Source organism: Pogoniulus pusillus, chromosome 28 (assembly GCF_015220805.1).
Source record: "Pogoniulus pusillus isolate bPogPus1 chromosome 28, bPogPus1.pri, whole genome shotgun sequence".
Lineage (NCBI taxonomy): Eukaryota > Metazoa > Chordata > Aves > Piciformes > Lybiidae > Pogoniulus > Pogoniulus pusillus.
Window position 1 is genome coordinate 14,383,296 of NC_087291.1, and position 17,431 is coordinate 14,400,726.

Consider the following 17,431-nt stretch of genomic DNA (forward strand, 5'->3'; position numbering starts at 1 on the left):
ATCAGCTAATCAAGTTTAATATTGAAGTCCCCATTGTTCTTTATCAGACTGAGAAGAGGGTCTGGGAAAATGTCATTTGATGTTGAGTTTCTTTGACTGCAGTAGATATTTTTCATTTAAGAGTTGAAATGTCATCCCTTCCCTTCTCCAACCACATTAGGAAGCAGTTCACTTGATTTAGCCTTAAAGCACATGTTGAGTAGAGGATCCTGTGGCATTTCTTGTGGTTTGTGTTCCCGACTGGGGTTTTAACTGAGGGTCATAGATCTTCTTTCCTTTGCACTCACTGATTAGAAAGCTCACAGCTTTTTTTTTCCACATCATTCATCAGTACCCAGTAGGGATGCTTCAGTACTGCAGAGCCATCTTCTTCTTGACAGTGAAGAAGGAGCTTACTGAAAGGACTTTCTGAAGTAATAATAATAAAAATATAATTACAGTTTTTTGTTGCTAATGAAGAGAAACTTTTGTCTCTTAGCAACGTGGAACGAGAATCTTTTGGGTTGATTTTTGGGAGGTTGAGTCATTGTGGGTTTTTTCCCTTCTTCTCTGCTCTTCTATCTCTCTTTTTTTTTCTTTTTGCACATTTCTTAGATATTTTGACTTTGTTTCATTTACATTGTCTAGCTGTAGACAAATACCAAGAGTTACAGTCTTGAAAGTCAGCTTATCTGAACACGGGCTGCATGTCTTTGTATATCAAGGTTTTCTCTCCTCCAGTGAAGTATTTATATGTGCAATGTGTTTCAGGAATTGAAAAGAGAAAAAAAAACCACAAACCCAAGCCTTCCTAAAAAGTAATGATTTCAAAAAGGAAATGGTACAGGGAAAAATTGCAGCCACATGGAATACCAGACTTAGCACATCTCCGTGTACAAGACATTAGAAATTGTTTAATAAAGATGCCTCACGTTAGCTTGATGCTGTGCAAAATGGCTTCCTGAGTTCTAAAGACCCCATTTGATGCAGGTACGGCTGGCGGACCACAGAGTGGACAGACTGCCGAGTCGATCCGCTCCTTAGCCAACAGGACAAGAGGCGAGGAAATCAGACGGCGCTCTGCGGAGGTGGCGTTCAGACCCGGGAGACCTACTGCGTTCAAGCTAATGAAAACCTCCTCTCCTATTTAAATACCCTTAAAGAAAAAGAAGGTAAATTGAATTGGTGTGAAATTAGAGCACTTCAGCATTACAGAGCTCCTTGACATCCACTGTCTTCTATCATGAGCACCTTCTTACCTTGCAGGTTACTGTTAATTTCTAGGTCAGGTGAAGATACTTAATTGCAATAGAAGAAATTTTGTTCTCTATGCTGCAGGTATTGCTTCTTTGCTACAAATTACTATTTCTTAGTATCTCAGTAACAAAAATACTGTCTTCAGTGAAGAATAAGAAAGAAGCATGAGAAGGTGGGTCAGAAAACTTAGATTTGGCTCCTTCCTTTGCTGCATAATTCCTGTGTACTTTAGCTGAGTGATGAAGCTGTGCAGCATGATAAGCAGGTGGATAACTATTCTAATATGTATGCTCAATATAAAAAGAAGTAAGACTATAACTGGATTTCATTCTGAGGGATTTTTGTTGTGGTTTGGTTTTGTTTTGTTTCCTTCTTTTCTTGATTTGGTCATAGAATCATAGAATCAGTCAGGGTTGGGAGGGATCACAAGGATCATCCAGTTCCAACCCCCCTGCCATGACCAGGGACAACCTACCCTAGAGCAGACTGCCCACAGCCTCATCCAGCCTGGCCTTAAATACCTCCAGGAACAGGGCCTCAATCACCTCCCTGGGCAACCCATTCCAGACTTTCACCACTCTCATGCTGAACGACTTCCTCCTCACGTCCAATCTGAACTCGCCCATCTCCAGCTTTGCTCCATCCCCCCCAGTCCTGTCTCTCCCTGGGAGCCTAAAAAGTCCCTCCCCAGCTTTTTCGTAGGCCCCCTTCAGACACTGGAAGACCACAAGAAGGTCACCTGGGAGCCTCCTCTTCTCTGGACTGCACAGCCCCAACTCTTTCAGTCTGTCCTCATAGCAGAGCTGCTCCATCCCTCTGAGCATCCTCATGGACAAGTTCTGAGGTCATTTTCAGGACTTCCAGCCAGTATGATGTCATGTGTTTGTTTCCCTAACTGGAAAAAAGAGAAGAGATTATTCCTTCTTGCTGTTACAGCTTGTACAGCTTCTTAAGAAAAGAGAGAATAGCTTAGGACACAAAATCTCTAATTCCTTTGGTGATTTACCAATTTGTTCTTGGTTTAAGAACAGCACTTGAGTATTCTCTGTTCCATCTACTTCTGCATACTAATGCAGCACTAGAGATTTAGGAGGTAGTGAATTAAGCTAAAGGCATTGAACTTGTTAATTAAATTTTATCCTCTTCTGTAGCTGTTTTTGTGCAAACAGGCATTATTATTAAAACCCAAATAAATAAGTACAGCCACTTGATTCAGGAGTATCAGCATCATTGTATAAGTTGTGTGTAAGAACAGCACTGGGACTCAAGCTGACCAAACCACAGGCTAGTGAGGCTCCCGCTGTGGGTTAAAGGTACTCTTGAACTTACTGTAGAGTTCGTGGGCACTGTTAATGTCAGCATCCATTTCAGTGTGACTGCTGGGGTCAGTAGGGTGTGACTTGCCTGCTCCGTGGGCCCCACATCTGTATTTGCTCAGGAAGAAGCTTCCAAGCCTCTTTGTTTAATTCAAATCAGCTTCCGCCCAAGGGCTTTTAGTAAATCGCCTCTGCAGAACAAAGTTTAGATGCCCCTGCCTTAGAGTAAAGGAGTAAAACCTCCCAGCTAAGGAAAGATAACAATAAAATCAGTGGCAGCTTACTGTTCAGAATGGTGATTAGGATTTTGGTAGGCTGTGAAGTCTGGCTGGCTTAGGCGGGTGTGAAATCTGCCCTTATCAGCCTGTGACAGGAATACTCGGAGCCCATCAGGAGGTAATCTCCACAGGCCCTAGAAAGCTGATTAAAATGTAACTACTCTTTGAATGCATAAACATGAGAACAGTTTTCCAAGAGCTCAAACTCGGGGTGAAGTGGGGCTTACTTGAAACAGGAGCTCTGGGCTGCTTGCCTGTGAGGAGCCGGATTGTCAGAGGAGCTGCTTCTCCGCTCAGCCTCCCTCTCTCTCCTCCCATCTTGGATTTGGTGTGGGCAAGAGCTGCTTTGCCAGGGGCAAGCCAATGAGTGCCTCTCAAACCCACCGGCATTCAAAACCGGAGTCGTTTGAGAATGAGGAGCAGCCAGGAGAGGCACCTGCCAGTTTCGGCTGTGGGGAAATGCCTTCATTTCAACGTAGCTGTCTGTCGGTTGTAGTGAACGCTGTCTGGGTAAGGCTGCTTTGTAGACCTGCACTCACATATACTCACGGTGGCATTTCCCTGTTATTTCAGAAAGTCAGTCACAGAGCAAGTCGAAGGCTAGTGCTGCACCTCTGCTATCCATCTCTTTTGAAATAACAGGTAGGTAAACCAAAGCCCCCGAGCTGGCCCTCCAACCAAAAGCGTGCGAAGGAGGCAGCGTCCCTCTCGGGGAGCTGCCTGGTCCGAATGTGTTTAATGACCATGCTTACATAGCTCTAACATCATCTCAGAGATTTATGCCTTCTCAGGAAACTTCAGACCAGTTTCCAAGTGGCAGGCTAATGATGCTCAAGAGCCAGCAAGGATTGTAAGGCAGTTCCCTGCTCCACTCCTGAACCATTTTAGCAATTGACTGATGCTCCTCTCCATTCTGAGCACTGGAGATTGCTTTATTGCATTCATCACAGCTGCTATTTCCAGTCCCTTCTGTAGGCTTTAAGCACGGAGTTAAGGCTCCAGAAGGAATTTGAACTTTTACTACTTAGCTGAACTAGAATCCTTCATGGCATTCAGGTCTACATTGTCTCCCGTTAGAATTCATAAATTGAGATTTGAGGTAGATGAGGGAGTGTTTGGTGCAGTAATTATGCAGCTGACAATCAGGATTCCTGGAGGCCACTCTTACTCTGCCGTTTATTTGCCACTGACTTAAATTGTTTCATCTCTATTCACCTATTTAACTGGTTTAGCCTTCACATTTCTGTCACTGTAAGCTTAAAGGATAGATTCTGTCATCTTTTTCCAAGTACCTTTAAAACCCTCATTGTGGAAGGAGGATGGGAGGAAAGTTCCTTTACGAGCATAAATTTGTTGTTGCAGGTCTGCAAAAGCACACATTGCCCAGTTAAACATGAAGAAGCTGCTTGCTTACATGCATGGAGTTATGCAGTTGCTTAGAGGATCAGGTCCTAAATTATCTGATGTCTTTTGAGAGCAGCGTTCAGCATTGTAGAAGATGAGGGAAGAATTTTTTTGCTGGTGGTCACAATGTGTTTTGGGCTTGAGTTTTACTTGTTTTATGTGTGAGCACTTGAGTTGCAGAGATGTCCTTCTGTTTGCTGTGAAACCAGTGCAGCAAATGACCAGGAGGAGGACCATAACATGTCTGATTATCCTGATGCAGCCATGTGCAAATTCACTCTCTTTGCCAGCCTGGCTGTTACTGGACACTAGTCTGTTGAGGGCTTCTGGAAAGAGTGGGAGGTTTAAACCTTTGCTAAATGTAGCAAATACTGAAGAACAGAGCTTTGCTTTTTCTTTTCAGTTGGTTTTAACATGAAGTCATTTGGGAAAGGTATTTTAAAGGGTGTAAAATGTAGTCAGCTAAAATGTAGTAGATGATTTGAGGACAGGGTGACTGAATCTCAGTTTAGTTTCTAGGTCACTATCTCAAACCTGGGTTTGATTTTGTAGTTAGATTGAAGGAGAAAGAGAGATGATCAAAATGCCTTCACTTTTATTTCCCTTTTTGGCCAAAAATTTTGTCAAATCCCACAGAGAGCTTCTAGTATTCCACACAATCTAATCAGCATTCAACATCACTGCTTAAGAATAAAGAGCAATCTTTATTGCTGCCACAAGAGACTTAAAGGACAGAGATAAGACATGGTTTTAAATGATAAATTTCTGTATTCAACATTACCTTCACTCAGAGACTCTTTGCTAAACAATAAGCAACTAAAGCTAAGCTCATTTATACTTTTTTTGATGCTGAAAGAAATCCATTTATATTAATGGGAGCAAGATGTTTACAAGATAGCCAAGCAAGGCTGAGTTTTCTTACTGTCATCTCCAAGAGAGAGCCCTGGTGAAGTGCATCCTGAGTTCTCAGTGACTAAAACATGTTTTAAATCATGTAGGATACAACTTGCCTCTCACTGTTGGATTACTTTATTTGAAAAGCAATAGATAAGAGACCTGGTAGCAGACATTTGGAGATCACTTATGCTCAACAAACAGCATGCCAACAACATTTTGGCATGTTGAGAGATTTATTGCTACCGCTTACCTATGCCCAAAGCACTTATCTCCTGCAGAGAATCACAGAACTGTCAGGGTTGGAAGAGGCCTCAAGGATCATCTCATTCCAACCTCCTTGCCATGGGCAGGAACACTTTCCACTAGATCAAGTTGCCCAGAGCTACATTCATCCTGGCCTTAGAAACATCTGGCGATGAGGCTCCCACCACCTCCCTGGGCAACTTGTTCCAGTGTCTCACCACCCTTTGAGGAAGTTTTTGTGACAGTTTTATTTGACCATTTTTCTTTTTGCTGACAAGACCTAGGATTCTTACTGGGCAGATAGGTTCACAACATTGAAATAGTCTTTCTGTTCCTCAAGTCACCCAGTTTAAAGCCAAACACAATCACAACTCCTCATATTTTAGGATTTCATAATTAACACAAATTTAGCTAAAAACCCAAATGGATTGGAGGGACATTTGGATGTGGTGCTTAGGGCTATGGTTTAAGGGGAGTCTTGTAGAGTAGGGTTCTAGGTTGGACTTGGTGATCCTGAGGGGCTTTGCTGACCTGGATGTTTCTGTGATTCTGTGGTTGCACACTAGTCCCTTTTATTGGCAGACTGAGAAAATCTGATGGAAATCTGGAACATGATAGAATGACAGATATGAAAATCTATTTAAAGCTTCCTGGTGAAAGGTCTTTGTGGTTCTTCTGAGTAGCATTCAGTGAAAATAGTATGATGCTGAATTGCTTTATCCTGGTGCAGGCTGGAAATGAAACACAGCATTCCTCAGAACACTTTTCTCTGTTCCCTGAAGCAAGGCTGTGTCTCAGAGGTGTAATTGACCCTTAATTTTAACTGTCTCACTTGGGTAATTCCTTGATTAAACCAAGGTTAAGAAGGTGCAGTTAGCAATTGCTTCCTGTTTTTCTTTTCTTATTAGAAACTATTCACTATGCAATTCAATTACAGGTAAATTCTGTTTATGTCCATGTCCTGTACAAGATATGCACATTATGTTGATGATCAGGCACATTAGGTGTGCATGTCAAACCTTTTTTGTAAAACTCACTGCTCTTTCATAAAATTTAATTCCAACACAGTGTTGTGCAAATTAATTGTTGCATTATTTTGTGTTAAGAAATCGGTGAGCAGGAGGCAGGAATGTTGAGACTTATCTGCCATCTTCATGCTTTCATTATATAAAACAGAATCATAGAATTAACCAAGTTGGAAGAGACCTCTAAGATCATCCAATCCAACCTAGCACCCAGCCCTGGCCAATCAACCAGACCATGGTACTAAGTGCCTCATCCAGTCTTTCTTGAACACCTCCAGGAGCAGTGACTCCACCACCTCCCTGGGCAGCCCATTCCAATGCCAATCACTCTCTCTGGCAAGAACTTCCTCCTAACATCCAGCCTAGACCACCCCTGCCACAACTTGAGACTGTCCCCCCTTGTTCTGTTGCTGCTTGCCTGGGAGAAGAGCCCAACCCCACCTGGCTACAGTCTCCCTTCAGATAGTTGTAGACAGCAATGAGGTCTCACAGCAATGAGGCAATCACAGAATCACACAGAATTAACCAAGTTGGAAAAGCCCTCCGAGATCATGGAGTCCAACCTCTCACCTTCTAATTAAACCATGGCACTAAGTACCTCATCCTGTCTCCTTTTAAACACTTCCAGGGATGGTGACTCCACCACCTTCCCCGGTACTCCTCTTGGTGTGAAGAACTTCTTCCTAGCGTACAGCCTAAACCTGTCCTGGTGCAGCTTGAGGCTCTGTCCTCTTGTTCTGTCACTGATTGCCTGGGAGAAGAGACCAACCCCCACCTGGCTACAACCACCTTTCAAGTAGCTGTAGAGAGCAATAAGGTCCCCCCTGAGCCTCCTCTTCTGCAGGCTGCACACCCCCAGCTCCCTCAGCCTCTTCTCACAGGGCTGTGCTCCAGGCCCCTTACCACCTTCGTTGTCCTTCTCTGGGCAGATTCAAGCACCTCAACATCTTTCATAAACTGAAGAACAGTGTGTAAAGTTGTGCCCAAGAAGGCAACATGGGTAACCAGAATAGGGTGATGATTCTTCATTCCCTTTATGCCTTAAAAAAGTGAAAATGGAGTGCTTTTTATGTGACTGGAAAGATTATCTCCTTAGAAACTCTGAATGGGAAGACACCCAGGCAAAACGTGAAAAGCCTACTGTTTACCTTAACATTATGTCTGTGCTTACTGATCTCCTCTTTCAGAAGGATTTTTGGTCATATTCTGAACTGATTTCAGAATAATATTTCATCAGAGAGCTCTTTCCATCTAAAGAGATTGTTTGTAGTGTTGGCAGAAAATGAATAAGGTGAGAAAGTGCTGAGGGAGTAAGATGAGATTGTTTTAAGGAATTGCATGTTTCTTCAGTCAACCAAAGCGAATGAATATGGCAGACCTCACTTTGCCTTCTAGCAGATATTCTCTGCTTAATGCAGTGTTTTGATGAGTCTTATATTATTAAAGGCTACTAAAATCTTCCATGTAATGCAAAAGTACATGTATTTTTTTTTTTTAGAGTTCTCTGCCTTATTTCTGGCACCATACAGAGCTGTCTTATTATTTGTGTAACCTGGGAATTCAAAAGAGTAAAGTATCAAAGGAGCAGGATGATTCTGGCCTATTGCAGGGTTTATTGATCCTTAATGAACAGAGGAATCTACCTTCACATGTTTCTTTGTAGATTTGTAATAGCTTAATGAAAAAAAAAAATCAACTGTCTTGTGCAGAGCTTTAATAATTTAAACTCACTGTATATTCTATGCAAACCATGTCTTTGCCTTAAACAAAGCCTTTCTTGAAATGAAGCTGCTGCTGCTGCACAAATCTTACTGCTGAGTGTGCACTCAAAGGTCTTTAGGGGAAAAGAAAAAACAATATTTTGTCATATTTTTTTTCTTACCTGTACTTCAGGTTATAGCTTTAAGATAATCTTTTAAGTATTAATTAGCCAGGCTTTTGAAGTTACAGTATCATAGAGGAGCAAAGGGACTTAATACAGCTTTTTGTTCAGTTTCTTAAATGAAGACATGCTCAATGAGACAGCAGGACAGCAATTTGCACAGAGAGCAGTGTGAACAACTGTTGTAACATAATCTATCCATTAACTGAAAGGATGAGGTCCTAGAGGCTGCTGCAATATCTGTGGTCCTCCTGACTATGTTTGGCTGTGCTCATGCAGAGGGTGAACTGACTTCTTTTTCCTTTCTCCAAGAGGCACTTTTCTGTTGCTTCATCGTTAAGACTGAAATGATGAGATAGCAGCAGCCTTTCTGAATGCAGAATGGTTCTGTCCACTTAGAGATGAGAATTCTTGCCAGTGGCATGTGAGAAATGTGTTGACCTTGTTTTGACAGCCTCAAGGCCAGTGGACCGTAACCTGTGTACGGGACCTCTTCCCAGCACCTCCCAGTTGTGCCATATCCCCTGTCCTACGGAGTGTGAGACCTCAGCGTGGTCAGCCTGGGGACCATGTACCTATGAAAGCTGTGATGACCCTCAGGCCAAGAAAGGTATGTAAAAATTCAGCAGAGCCTTTTAATGGTGGCTATTTCATATTCCTAAGTTACTAGGCATCTGTCTATGCAAGCATGCTAAGTTCTGTGCCAAGTGTATCTGGTGCCTCTGAGCATGGCTATAGCATGTTGAGGAAGGTTAGGCTGGAAAGGAGAGGTGGTGGAATAGTCCTGTACCTAGGAAGTGTTACAAGTTTTAGACCTTAATGATGGTGATGGAAAGGGCTGAGATATTTGATACCTTCACTGCCTCAGTCTTCAGTGGCAAGACCAATTGTTCATGGCTATGTAGACCTCTGGCCAGGGCAACAGAAATGGAAAGAAGAATGATGCCTTCATAATCCAAGGGGAAATACCCTGCTACATCACTTAAACACACATAAGGCTATGGGGCTATATGAGATCCACTTAATGGTGTTGAGAGAGCTGATGGAGGTGCTCCTTCCAATCATTTCCCAGCAGTCCTGGCTAACCAGGGAGGTCCCAGTTGACTGGAGATTAACAAACGTGGCAGCCATCTGCAAAAAGGGCTGGAAGGAGAATCCAGGAAACTGCAGACCTGTTCATCTGACCTCAGTCCCAGGGATGGTTGTGGAGGAGATCATCCTGAGTGTCATCACACAACACATATAGAACAACCAGATGGTTGAGATGATCAACCATAGTCAGCATGGGTTTAGGAGAGGCAGATCCTGCTTGACTAACCTTCTTCTACAAGAGGTGACCCACTTAGCCGACAAGGGAAAGGCTGTGGCTGCTGTTTGTCTGGTCTGTAGTAAAGCATTTGACACCATTTCCTATGGCATTCTCTTGGAGAAACTGTTTGTGGCTTGCACAGGCACACTCTCCTCTAAGAACTGGCTGGATGGCCAGGCCCAGTGAATGGTGGCACAGGTGTTCTCTAGGGCTCAGTGTTGGGGCTGATTTTGTTTGATCTTTATTGATGATATCCACAACCAGAGAATTGAGTGCACCCTCTGTAGGTTTGCAGACAACAGCAAGTTGGGCAGGAGTGTTGATCTGTTTGAGGGTGGGAAGGCTCTTCACAGGGATCTGGCTGAAGGCTGAATCTGTGAACTGAGGCCAATTTGGTGTCATTCAGCAAGGCTAAATGTTGAGTCCTGTACTTAGGTCACAACAACCTCATGCAGTGCTGACAGTTTTGTTCAAGAGTGGTTGGAGAGATGCCTACTAGAAAAGGACCTGGGGCCATTGGCTGGCAGCCAACTGAATGTGAGCTAGCAGTGTACCCAGGTGGCTAAGAAGGCAAATATCTTCATGGCTTGCATATGAAGTAGTGTGGCCAGCAGAAGTAGGTGAGGCCATACTTTAAATACAGAGAGTAGGAATCTCAAGGTGAGACTTACTCTCTACAACTACCTGAAAGGAGGTTGTAGCAAGGAGGATGTTGACCTCTTCTCCCAAGCAGCAAGTGATAGGATGAAAAGACATGTCGTTAGGTTGTGGCAGGAGAGATGTAGTTTGGATATTAGGAATAATAGGAACAATTCTTCACAGAGAGGACTGTCAAGCATTGGAAAAAGCTGCCCAGAGAAGTGGTTGAGTCACCATCCCTGAAGAGGTATTTAAAAGACATGTACATGTGTCCCTAAGGGACATGGTTTGGTGTAGACATTGCAGTGCTGGGTTACTGGTTGGACTTAGTCTTAAAAGCCTTTTCCAACCCAAATGGATCTGTGATTCTAAAGAGAAGGTGTTTGAATGACAGCTGTATTTAACATTGCTCCACAAACACTGGCAAAATGTAGGCTGTTTATTAAGCTCCCAGGGTCAACCTGGATTATTGCAAACCAATTCCAGTTTCAAGCCTTTGTCTCAAACCAAAAGGGCTGCAGTTTGTATATGTGCTGAAATTACAATTCTGGCACTGTTTCAGGAGGATAGAAGCAGCCTTCTAGGCACATGGTGTCCAAGCCACTCAAGATTTACAGTTGAGTAATAGTAGGCAGTGAAGCTTGCTTTGCAAAAAGGGGAGACCACTTGCTGTTAATAAGTGACACTAGTTGACTGGTGACATATGTGCTGCTTTCAATTTTCACATATTTTACAGTTTATTCCTATGCAGAGCAGACTGTAGTAACCTGACATCAAAACAGGGAAGGAAGAGTACAGTGACAAGGACCTCATGCAAGAAGTCTGCAGGTTTCTGGCTGCAAATGATAAAAACTGGCCCAGTCTTTGCTGCGATCTGATTATCTGACAAAGGCTGAGAATACAGACTTAGTCCTTGATTGAAAACACTCATGAGAAAGGGGAGCCACATATGTTTGCTTGAGCAAGTGTAATTACCACATTAGCTTAGCTTCTTCCTGGTGTACTGCTGGCATCAATAATGCAAGTCTTACAACGCTGTCTCATGGTATTGTGACCCAACCTTGATCAATCAAGAAGGAAAAAAGTAGTTCAGTGTGTAAACCTACTGGATTGAGTCTCCTCTGAGTACAGCTGTCAGATAATCTGCTCTTTCTGTTGCTATTCCATCACTGAAAGATTGTGCTACATTTTCAGGGGTGATGCTTAGATTTGTGGGACCGATTTGGACAAATGCCTGACGGCAAAGTGTTGGGATGTGCTTTATGCAAGCTTTTATTCCTGTGTGCATGAGCAAGGATCTTTCCTTCACTCTTATCTGGAAATTCTTCTTTTTTATTTTGTAATTGCTGAGAGAAAGGTGTAAAAGTTGTACAGGCACTCTCAGTTTTGGCAGGAAGTCTCTACATCACAGCATCACAGAATGTCAGGGGCTGGAAGAGACATCAAAAGATCATCCAGTCCAACCACTTTGCCAGAGCAGGATCACCTATACCAGATCATACAGGAATGTGGCCAGGCAGGTCTTGAATATCTCCAGAGAGGGAGACTCCACAACCCCTCTGGGCAGCCTCTTCCAGTGCTCTGTCACCCTTACAGTGAATAAAAATCCTCCTCATGTTTACATGGAGCTTCCTATGTTTTGGCATCCACCCATTGCCCTTGGAATTGACCGAGTCTGCTTTTTGTGTTGTCGTGGATGTTGCAGGCTTTAAGCTAAGGAAGCGGCGCATCACCAATGAGCCTACGGGAGGAACAGGGAACTGCCCTCACCTTCTGGAAGCCATCCCATGTGAGGAACCCTCCTGCTATGACTGGAGAATCATAGGGCTGGAGGAGTGCATTCCTGACAACGAGAAGCCATGTGGCCCTGGCACACAGGTTCCTATTGTCGTCTGTGTCAACAGTGATGGTAAGATGCTTTTTACCACAGCCCACACTGACTAGAGAGATGCTAAAATGTAGTGCAGAAGCGTGGCAGTGTCTTTCTCACTTGGTCTTTAAGGCCAAGCTGTCTGGAATAGAGAGAAATGGCCTGTAGTATTGGTTAGGAATAGACCCTCTAGTTATAGGCCTTCTAGTTCTAGACCCTCTAGTTGCACAAGGTTCAAGCTCTTTCACCTCCACACTACAGATTTTCAAAGGTTCACAGAGAAACTTTGAGAATCTCAAAGGAAAGGTCCTTGTTTTCTCAAGCAGAGGCAGGAAGGATGTTTAAACTTGTTGAAGCAGAGAGCTTGTTCTTGCAAGAGTCCTGCCTCTCCTTGTCCAGATTGTGTGAAGGACAAACCAGCTGATTTTCAGTAGCTCAGACCCATGCCTCCAATGGCTTGATTAAATTCCCTGATGTAATCCTTCTAACAAAGCTGATTTCCTGAGTCCAGAACCAAATAAAGACAGACACAATTCAGTAACTATAGCTGGAAGAAAAAGTATTACATTGCTTGGTGTTGGTTTCACAGTCTTGCTTAGTTACCAGGTCAAAACCCCCCCACCCCGTTATTATTCAGTTATCCTCTGTGAGAGATAAGAGGTTTTTTCATGACAGTCATAAAAGCCAATTTGGAAAGCTGCTTACAAAATACTTTAATCTGTGGAAGACTCATGAATTACTGTTGGGAGAATATTTCTTACTCATTCATGATAATATTGTCTAGAACAGCATATAAACTAAAAGATTTATACTGATTGCAGTGGAGTAACAGCAAAAGAAATCTAACACCCTGTAAAGGATTAAGAAAGAGGACACCTTTGATGAGTGCTTCCCAGTTGCACAAAATAATTTGTAGTTAAATTGATCAGCAGTAATAAGAGCTGATTATAGGGAGATTTAAATCTTGAGCTTTCATGCTCAGGAATTTGGGTCATAACTGAATTTTGGGGTTTAAATTTAAAAACCTTAGAATATAAGCTTCATTTCTCTGCATACACCTAAGAGAACTGGTACCCATTTTTTACAGCTCAGAAACAGATTAGCATAGAATTACAGTAGTGAATCTAGTACTTTTATGTCCTTATCTCAAAATATTTCCCTTCACACTCTCATAATTTCTTGCCAACAATAGGAGACTATGTGAAATGTTGTTCACATACATTTTCAGATGAAAGGTGGCCTTCAAAAGTAGAAATGTTTCCTAAATAATTCTGAATTTTAATATTTTTTTAAAGTATGTAGCAAAAAAAAAAAAAAGTTAAAAAAAAAAGGTGCTTTTTTTGCTTGACCAGATTTTGACTAGTTTGGCTTAGCTTTGAGTTCAAAAAGTGGTATTTGCTTGGTTATCTGACATCACAGTATCACAGTATCACCAAGGTTGGAAGAGACCTCACAGATCATCAAGTCTAACCCTTTAAAACAGAGCTCAAGGCCAGACCATGGCACCAAGTGCCACGTCCAATCCTGCCTTGAACAGCCCCAGGGACAGCGACTCCACCGCCTCCCTGGGCAGCCCATTCCAGTGTCCAATGACTCTCTCAGGGAAGAACTTTCTCCTCACCTCCAGCCTAAATTTCCCCTGGCATAGCTTGAGGCTGTGTCCTCTCGTTCTGGTGCTGGCCACCTGAGAGAAGAGAGCAATCTCCTCCTGGCCACAACCACCCCTCAGGTAGTTGTAGACAGCAATAAGGTCACCCCTGAGCCTCCTCCTCTCCAGGCTAACCAATCCCAGCTCCCTCAGCCTCTCCTCGTAGGGCTGTGCTCAAGGCCTCTCACCAGCCTCGTTGCCCTTCTCTGGACACGCTCAAGCATCTCCATGTCCCTCCTAAACTGGAGGGCCCAGAACTGAACACAGTCCTCAAGGTGTGGTCTAACCAGTGCAGAGTACAGGGGCAGAATGACCTCCCTGCTGACATCTGATTAGCCTGATTTTTTACTGAATTGCAATAGAGACATTGATATTGACTGTAATTTACATAGCCTTAATATATTTGCAGCATGCAGTCAAGCTGCTGAACTCTCACATAGGTTTTATTCACATGGTATTCTCTGTACTGTTTTAAACTCACAGGATTTGCTCTTCACACTGCATGGGCTTTGATTTTGGCCAAATTTGACTTGAAACACCTGTGATTAATTTTGTTTTTTACTCCAAGTATTAATCTTTGTCTTTCTGAATTACATACTGCTGTAATTCTGTGGCATTATACACAGCCTGTGTCAGCAATCCGTCCCAGAAGGAGTGAGAAGTTGAGCTTTGGGCTATGTGCCTGTCAGTCTTTAAGATGAAAGAGTTGTGGGCATGGCTTTAAAGAAAGGAGAAAAGAAATTGAAATTATGGTTTGTTTTGCACAGATCCAGTCACCCACAAAGATAGGTGGTCAATATCTTCTGACAGAGTGCAAAACCAGTGGAGAGTAATGTAATGGATTATCTCAGCACTTTCTTCTCTTGGTAAATGATTTTCTGTGATCTTCACCAGTCATACAAAGTGAGTTTTCACAGAATCACAGAACCTTAGAGGTTGGAGGAGACCCTCAGAGAGCATCAAGTTCAACCCTCCAGCCAAAGCAGGATCCCCTAGAGCAGTTCATAGGAATGCATGCAGGCAGGTTTTGAAAGTCTCCAGAGAAGGAGACTCCACAACCTCTCTGGGCAGCCTGTTCCAGGGCTCTGTCACAGTGCTTACATTGAAGTGAAACCTTCCATGTTCCATTTTGTATCCATTGTTCCTTCTCTTATTACTGTGCACCAGTGAAAACAGATTGGCTGCATCCACTTAACACCCACCCCTCAGACATTAATAGACATTGATGAGATCTTCCTCTCAGTCGTCTCCAGACTAAACATCCTCAGGTCTCTCCATCTCTCTTCATAGGGAAGATGAAGTTCCCAAATCATCCTCATGGCTCTCCATTGGACTCTCTCCAGCAGGTCCCTGTCTCTCTTGAACTGGGGAGCCCAGAATTTGACAGAGTATTCCAGGTGTGGTCTCACTAAGGCAGAGCAGAGGAGGAGAAGAACCTCCCTAGACCTGCTGGACACACTTGTCTTGAATGTGCCCCAGGATACCATTTGCTCTCTTGGCCACAAGGGCACATTGCTGTCCCATGGAGAACTTAATGTCCACTGGGACTCCAAGGTCTTTCTCCATAGAGCTGCGTTCAGTTGGGCAGCCCCCAGCCCTTACTGGTGCCTGATGTTATTCCTCCCCAGATGCAGGACCCTGAACTTATCCTTAGTGAACTTCGTGAAGTTTGCCTCATGAAGAGTTTTGCTTAGATGATTCCTGAGAAAGATTAGCATGATACAGTAGAAGTGAACAAAGTATAAAGTAAGGACCCACCAGTCTCTGTAGTCCTTTCCCTTCCAGCTTATTCTGCTCAAGCATCTCCTTACTTTACCTTGCACAGCACAAACCCACTGAAAATCTTGTAGGCAACTGCTAGATGTTCCCCTAAGCACACACTACCACCTCTTCCCAGGTAGCTCTCATCTAGTACTCTGGCCTCCTACCCTGGCACATGATACCCCTGGTATCCTTCACCTGACACTTGTAAGCATCCAGATTCAGCTCTGCAAAGTCTAGGAGAGCAGCACCATGCAATCAGGCAGGCTTTGCCTCAAGGCCCACAGCAAAAAGGTAGTTAGCAGTAAAATAAATGTTGGAGAATGTTCCTTTTCCATTGTCTAAGCTTGGTTTAAGTTAATCATTACATGAAATTGTCATAAGTGGTGTTCTTTGAGCACTTCTTGGGAGAAGACTGCATTGGCTGTCAGTTAAAGGCTGTGGTTCAGTTGACAGGATGCAAAATGTTTCTAATTATCATGTGTTGCTGTAATTTTGATCTAAATGTCTCATAGGGAATTTCAGTAAGTTTTACAGGTAAAAATGGCTACAAAGGGAAACAGGGTGTGGAAAGCATTCATTATCACTTGAGTTTGCTGTGTTGCTTAGACTGAACTAAGTTTAACAATTTCTCTGTTCAGTCTCTGGAAGAGCTTTCTGAGATTGTTTTTGTCCCTATAATTAAATTCACCAGTCCTAAATCAGTGCCTGGATAGGAGAGGTTGGATCAATCAAAGCAAGGTAAATGTGTTAAAACAAAAATGTGTGCTTTCCCTTGGCTTCTGCTTTATCAAGTGACAAAGGCTGGCTTTGTAATTCTCAGGAGAAGCACTGTGCTGTAAATGCACTGCTTCAACAGAAGAGAAACCCAACACTAAGGAGTTTCTTCTCCTTCTATGAACTGTTGCATCATTCTATATGTTTAAAGCATAATTAGCTGGGATAACATATCCTGACCTGGGTGTTTTACTTCAGACTTGGAAGCAAGTATCGGTGTCTGTGAGATTGTTTTATGTAATTGGAATGAGCTTCCCTCTTCAATTTGGTGTAAAGATAAGAGTCATTACAGCCTTCGAGACAATAGCAAACAATAGATTATCCTCCTGTGTTGTTGCTGGAGGCCTGTGATTGTCATTCTCTTTCCACAGTGGATTGCAGTAATCAGAATTTTCATTCAGGCTGAAAAAAAAAATGACAGTCAGTACCCCAGCTTGTCATTGCAGAGGCTGTAATGAACTTTGATGTATTTTATTATATAAGTGGAACTTCAGCCTTTTACTGTGGAAATAACCTTTCCAGAATACATACTCTAAGTCAGTCTTCCAGGAAATTTCACAAAGGAACTGCTCTGAAAAAAACACCCAAACAATTCCTTTGGAGAGTGGAAACTCTGAGGCTAGTCAGAAACTGAGCAGAATTCCTCAATCATCATCAGCACCTTACGAAGTAGAGATCTGTGGGTAATGATCTGTGCTATAGATTAACTTTTGCTGATGGTATAATGAACAAGGGGACACAGTCTCAAGTTGTGCTGGGGTAGGTATAGGCTGGATGTTAGGAGGAAGTTGTTGGCAGAGAGAGTGATTGGCATTGGAATGGGCTGCCCAGGGAGGTGGTGGAGGCACCGTCCCTGGAGGTGTTCAAGAAAAGCCTGGATGAGGCACTTGGTGCCATGGTCTAGTTGACTGGATAGGGCTGGGTGCTAGGTTGGACTGGATGATCTTGGAGGTCTCTTCCAACCTGGTTGATTCTATGATTTTTGTAAACAAAATGCAGTGCTACTCATTTGTTTAGGTGTATATGTAATACACTTAAGACATACTTGCATGCACACCCACATGGAGGTATATACATATGATTTAAGCTCTTCAATGCAGTTCAGAACAGGGATTTTACAACAGTTGAGTTTGCTTTATTACTTCA

General features: G+C 43.1%; 1 protein-coding gene across 1 annotated transcript in view; it reads left to right on the forward strand.

The window, feature by feature from the left end:
• Window positions 1-17,431, forward strand: part of THSD7A (thrombospondin type 1 domain containing 7A) — a 278,576-nt gene that overhangs the window by 158,984 nt on the left and 102,161 nt on the right. The window contains exons 6-8 of the mRNA XM_064166895.1: window positions 970-1,151; window positions 8,736-8,891; window positions 11,935-12,138. Coding sequence (XP_064022965.1) covers window positions 970-1,151; window positions 8,736-8,891; window positions 11,935-12,138 — 542 coding nt within the window. The remainder of the gene's footprint in view (window positions 1-969; window positions 1,152-8,735; window positions 8,892-11,934; window positions 12,139-17,431) is intronic.